Genomic DNA, 6,282 nt, shown 5'->3' on the forward strand with positions numbered 1-6,282 from the left:
ATTTTAGTTGTTTCCTATTTTATTTTGAAAATCCCTGTTAGAAGCAGCAGGATATTCCCCCTTTAGTTGGAGTGTGCGCATGTGTAGAGGGAAGATGCGTTCTTTTATGTGCATGCGATCACGTTCTCTCACAAAAAAATCACTTTGGGACGAATAAAGTTGCCAAAACGACGCCGGAGTCGCGTCTATTTTCTAAGATCTTTAGTCACATGGTTTTGTTTACAAGATTTGGTTTAAAATAGAAATGTCCGGTTGAAACCCAGACCCATTACAAGGTTCGGGACTCGAAATGTCCCCTATGTCGTCTCTCCTTCTTCCACTTCATTTTTTTCTTTAAACATCTCTTGGAATCTTTATTTGGATCTCCATCTGTGTCTGGATTAACGGATCATAAATGTATAATGCTGTCAATCTGATTACAATGCTGGATTCTCATGACTTCTGTGCAGCAGCTGCCATCCTGCAGTGAAACCCTCACTGACGGCCCGTGTGAGTGAGGGTTCTGGTTCTGTTCGGACTCCGTGCTGTTATAGCACTAAAGTGGTAGATATTTCAGCGAGGATTACGGTGGTTATTGAGGCATAAATGTCAAATTGATGCTGTACAGGATCTGGTTTTCTAACAGGAGATTTTGGCCAAAATCTCCAGATCTTACTGTTTAAAAAAATATATATATTTTTTTAATCTCTTTTAACCTTGATTGTCGTTGTGAGACAGTGATATGTCATGAAATACATAGATTTAAGTAGATTAAAGTCAAGAAATGAAACAGCGGTGTAGATTTTCAGTAGTTTTATTGAAAAATGCCTCTTCTGTTCTCAGAAATAAATAAGAAAATCAAGCTGTGGAATTCACAATCTGCAGTTCAAACAAAAACCACTTTTCAGAGTGTTACACACAGGTTTTAACTGCATATGAGACTGAGGAAAAGAGGAGTAAATGTAACAAAAAAAAAAAAAAAGAAAAGTACTAAAATGGCACCACAGACATGCAATTCCACCTTTGGGAAAACTAGCTGTGACAGAATACAGGAAACTGATAAATATCATGATACACGATCAAAGCAGTTTTATAATGAATCCTCGAGATAAGACTGAATAGAAAAGGTTACGATCTGTAAGAAAGAGATAAAAAAGACATGAATCCATTCTTTTGATGTCCTGACACCAAACCTAAACTGCCCCACGCTACATTTGCTAACGTTGTCATAATGAGTGCATTGTTCCACAGATCTAGTCGGACACTTTAGAGGCAAATATGCAGAAAAAAAAATCCCACAGGTTATTTTTTTATTATTTTATGAATTCTTCTTATTTTTTCCAAACATGTCTTCCCTCCCACTGTGCATCCAAACCTTCACCTCCAGGAATATTCACATGTGCTTTGAGGCATTAAACAGCTTCAGACAAAAACTGTTTTTTATAGTGTATAATTCCAACAACAAATGGACTGAAAAACAAAAAGAGGCTGGTCCTATGATGCTAGCGTGTTTGGCGTCTTTCGTGGTAGCGACCTCTTGCGCCGTTGGTTTTGCAGCAGCTGGTCTTGCTCGCTGACGGGGATCACCCGGGTGCCTGCTCGGAGATAGTGTTTGGGCCGTTTGAGAGCAGAGTGGCAAACGTCCCGTCAGATTGTCTCAGCATCAATCAGAAGGGGTTAGCTGATCATTTGCTGCTGACTGACATGTAAAGCACTGACACGGGTATTAGTACACACAGGGGTGTGGCCATGGAGGCCGCGGTAAGGGGACAAAGATGATTGGATATGACAATTCACTGTTTAATTTAGGTTGAGCACATATCTCCCCTCAATAAACTTCAATTAAAATGTTTGAAAACTAATATATTTTGTGTTTAATTCATCTTAACTTCCGTATTGAAGCTGATTTAAATGCTTAGTGCAGTTCATAAAGTGAACACTGGGGGGCTTTTTGAAATTGAGATGATAAAATTGTTCAAATTTGTTGCAAAAATTAACATTATTTTAAGTTATAATTGTGCCTGTCTTTGGAAGTATGGAGCTAAATTGGTGCCAATATTATTTGAAACCCAAATAAAACAAATTGAAAAGACTATTGGTGTTTGGCCAAAAAAAAGTAACATTTTCAAAACTTTTTGCGATTCTAAAATAAACGTTTCAAATGTTCTGTTTTTTTAGGGTTCAAAGCAAAAAAATTAAATTTAAAAACTAGTTTTCACTTTTTTTTTCCTGTTTCAAATCTTTTTTTTTTCATTTTCATCCCGTTTTTTTTTTACATTTAGCCACAATGGGGCCAAAACTTTTAAAACTAACATTTTCAGATTCAAAAACAAAAAAAGAGAGATGAAAGTAAAAAAAAAAGATTTGAAACTGAAAAAAAAGATTTTGAAATTGAGTTCAGTGCTAACGTGTTAGCTAATTTGATATCTGCTGAGGTTTCTTTAAGCTAATTTAATTGCTAATATTTTAACAATGTGCTAACATTTTAGCTTATTTGGCAAATACTAAGATTTTTTCAACTCTTTTTGAAAACGTTTAGCCACAATGGCACTTTAGCTTTTAGCAATGTGCTAATGTTTTGGCTAATTTAGTATCTGCTGAGGTTTCTTTAAGCTAATTTGAGTTAAGCTAATATTTTAGCAATGTGCATGTTTTTTGTCTTTTTTGTGGATAATTTGAGCTCTATTGGAGTTTTTTGGGCCAATTTTAAGTTAAGCCTATATTTTACCAACATTTTACCTTTATTTGGGGATAAATATGCATGTTTTGAGGAGTTTTTCAGCAAACTTCCAACAATTTTTCCAGAGTCCAGTCATCTATTTCTCATCTATTTCAGGGAATGTTCAATTCCTTTAGTAACTTTAGCATTATGCTAATAGCTTAAGCATTTTCTGTAATAACAGTAAATTTCTTCAGAGACCACATTCAGGACACAGCATTCACACTAGCATTATCACAGATAATTCAACTTTTCAAGTTCAGAATTTGCTTTTAGATCTAATAAAAAGTATACATATTATGTAACACCTTGTAAATAAATAGTTTCTATTTTTGTCTTTTTTAACCTCATTGATCATTTCTGAACCAACCAGCTGTCATACCCAGTAGATGATGTAACATCTGTAATTTAAGGCCTCCTATGGACACACCCCTTGATAGATCTGCCAGTACATAGTCGTATTCCATCGTTTTGCCGTTAGAAGTTCAGGTATTAGTTTGACAACAACATGAGGTGACTCCACCCCCTTAAAACACTGTAATTCAACACAAACACACAATCACAAAATACAAGAACACGTTTCTGCATGAATGTAGAGGCTCTGCTGCTGGACTGGAGGCTGTTAGTACTAAAGCATGCAGATGTCAAACATGATGCTCTTTTTGGACATCAGGAGACACACAGACGTACCAGGATTAGGATTTAAAAAGAGTCAGCGTTCATCAAGCAGCAGGGTGTTATTGGCACAGAGCTCCAAAGCTGGGAAATATTAATAAGTGCATGTAGACGGGATGGACACACCATTTACAAGGCACACATTAGTTTATGTCCTTGGAGACCTGCTGTAGTCCCAGCTCTGTTAATCCACCTGGTGTTAGTATTTGTGTGGGCTATTTGTTGTTGTTTCATCCTCCTTTGTTTGGTCTCTTGCTTCAAGATGCAAACAAGTCCGTGCATCACAGCTGCTAGTGGTGTGTCGCGCTGGTTGTGAGAAGTTGTTAGTACCGGTTTCCCCCGTTTCGGTGATGTGTTGATTGTCAGCACAGCTTGTTAATTGTTTCCTTTTGGCGGTTATCCTTTAGAAAGAGCTCTAAAGCATGTGAGCAGTGGTTTCAGTTACAGGCCCTTTTTGTTTTTCAGGAAGTCAGTGAAAGCAGCACAGGCGGCATTAAAAGTCTACTACGGTCAACCTGAAACAGCCCAGAGGAGACGGGAGTCAGTCAGGTCACCGGACACAATCCACAACTTCAACCAGATTCCAATAATAGGTACGCTTCATTCATGCACTATGACCCCGTATGGTTCTGTGCAGACATTGGGGAAATGCTTTCATTCCTGAGCCAACCGGAGTCAGATGAGTTCTTTCTGAGGGTTTTAGGATGACTTACATTTAAATATCCTTCATCGGTTCAATGATCAATACTCTGTCAAAGTGAACAAATGTGAACAACCTCTATGGAGTCAGCTTAAAGTCAATGAAAAACAGTTTTAAACTCAACACTGTAAACTTGAAGTTTTTTTTTTTTTTTTTTTGCTAATTTGTAGAAATTTTAGCAATGTGCAAACATTTTGGCTAATTTGGTTTATGAGATTGTTTGGGCCAATTGGAGCTAAGCTAATATTTTAGCAATCTGCTAAAATTTAGGTAAATTTGCTATCAGATGAGGTTTCTTTAAGCTAATTTGGAGATAAGCTAACATTTTAGCCATGTGCTAACATGTTTGCTACTTTGGCATCAGATGATTTTTTAGGCTAATTTGGAGCTAAGCTAACATTTTAGCAATCTGCTAACATTTTGGGTTATTTGATATCAGATGAGTTTTTTTAAGCTAATTTTGAGTTAAGCGAATATTTCAACAACGTGCACGTGTTTTTGCGGGGTTAATTTGAGCTCTACCTGAATTTTTTAAAGCTAATTTTGAGTAAAGCCTATATTTGACCAACATGCTAGCTTTTTCTTGACTAAATATGAATGTATTGAGTTTTTCAGCAAATTTGCAACATTTTTTTCAAAACTATGAGAAAAAGTGAATAAAAAACTGTTTTAAACTCATCTCCGTAAATTTAAAGGAAATAAAGAATGATTGAAATTGTAAAGTTGAAACTTTAATAAAAAATACTATAAACATAAAACTCTTACCAAATAAAAATACTATTTATTTTTACAAAGTTCTGTTTTGAATTTTCAACTTCCTTTTTTGTTTCTCTCACTCTTTGCTTTCAGTCCTCAATTTTTTCACTTTTGCTGCTGAGCCTAATTCTATGTGGGGGCGGAGCTTGGAGCTCATTGGCTACTAGAAGATAATTGACATTGGGTGTTAGACATTCTGGTGACTTTATTTCCGCTCCTCCAAGTGTTGGTGCCGCCAGTCTCATCACTCTTCTGATGTGGCGTACAGTTCTGATAATGCTCTCCACAAGTGTTTTTTTTCCCAGATTTACAACCTGTTTTTTTCTTTAACTTTCAGATGATTCTCATTCAACCCCACAGACCTCCTTCAGTCTGCAGTAAGTCCTTCCAGAACGAGTCTTTTAGTATCTCAGAGGGCAGGGCTCCATTTTTCCCTCCTGTGGGTCAGATTTAACGTTGGGCTCATTTAAACATAGACGTGGAGGAGGAGCCAATCACAGCAGCACGTCATGTCACTCGTGCTTCTCCATGTTTTTTTTACTCTTACAGTTTAAGCCTTTTGGCTTAATTTTTTGAAACAAATTCTAAGATCTGATGAGAACCAGATGATTTTTGAGTAAATCCTAAGTAGATAAAAAAATAAAAATAAATAACAATACTGTATCAATTTCATTTTTGGAAAGAAAAACAACAAAATAAAACTAATAACCTGAAAACTTTGCATTGGTGACAGCAAATATTAAAAACAGAGAAATGATTCACTTTTGCATAAGGTTTCTGCTGCTGAAGTCCTTCAAACTTTTTCATTTGACCTCGATTTAGAATCAATAAAGCTAAACAGTGTCTGTTCAGGTGCCAAAGTGCATTCTGGGTGATCTGATTACACTTTCAGATTTTTCAGCTGGATGCATTTTCCTTCCCCCCCACTTTGTAGAGATTGTACATCTTGTAAAAATCCATCTCCAAACTCACAGGATGTGTCAGTTACAGGAAACCTCCTTAAGTCTGTTGTTGCCACAACAGAAAAACAAGCAGATGTCGGGATGTTAGAGATAAACTCTAAATCAGAATTTCTGGTTCTGAAAGACGCCTTTCGCCAAACCTTCAGTGTTACATATTTCAGCCCTGTCATTCGGGTGATTTAAAGTCCCAGAACAGAACAAAATTTACTGTAAAGTATGAGAGGCATGGATAAATTACACAAGAGGCAGGTATTAAAAATAAAACTCCAGACAGTATGAAAAGTTCTGGAGCATCACTATGGAGCTAAATTGGAGCCAATATTATTTGAAACCCAAATAAAACAAACTGAAACAATAAAGGTGTTTGGCAAAAAAATAACAATAAAATGTCCAAAACTTTTTGCTATCCTAAAATAAACTTAATTATTTTTAACTTCAAATGTTCTGTTTTTTTAGTTTTCAAAACTTAAAATTTCAATTTTGAAACTTTT

General features: G+C 36.0%; 1 protein-coding gene across 5 annotated transcripts in view; it reads right to left on the reverse strand.

The window, feature by feature from the left end:
- Positions 1-777: 777 nt before the first annotated feature.
- col12a1b (collagen, type XII, alpha 1b) overlaps positions 778-6,282 on the reverse strand; it is a 146,268-nt gene continuing 140,763 nt past the window's right edge. For 4 of the 5 annotated variants that reach the window (XM_024290520.2, XM_024290521.2, XM_036210692.1 and 1 more), the window contains one exon: positions 778-1,574. In XM_024290520.2, the coding sequence (XP_024146288.1) occupies positions 1,474-1,574 (101 nt within the window). In that variant the 3' untranslated portion in view covers positions 778-1,473. Of the gene's footprint in view, positions 1,575-2,272; positions 3,889-6,282 lie in introns of those variants that run through there. The other variant, XM_036210693.1, reaches the window with a different exon arrangement.

Source organism: Oryzias melastigma, linkage group LG24 (assembly GCF_002922805.2).
Source record: "Oryzias melastigma strain HK-1 linkage group LG24, ASM292280v2, whole genome shotgun sequence".
Classification (NCBI taxonomy): domain Eukaryota; kingdom Metazoa; phylum Chordata; class Actinopteri; order Beloniformes; family Adrianichthyidae; genus Oryzias; species Oryzias melastigma.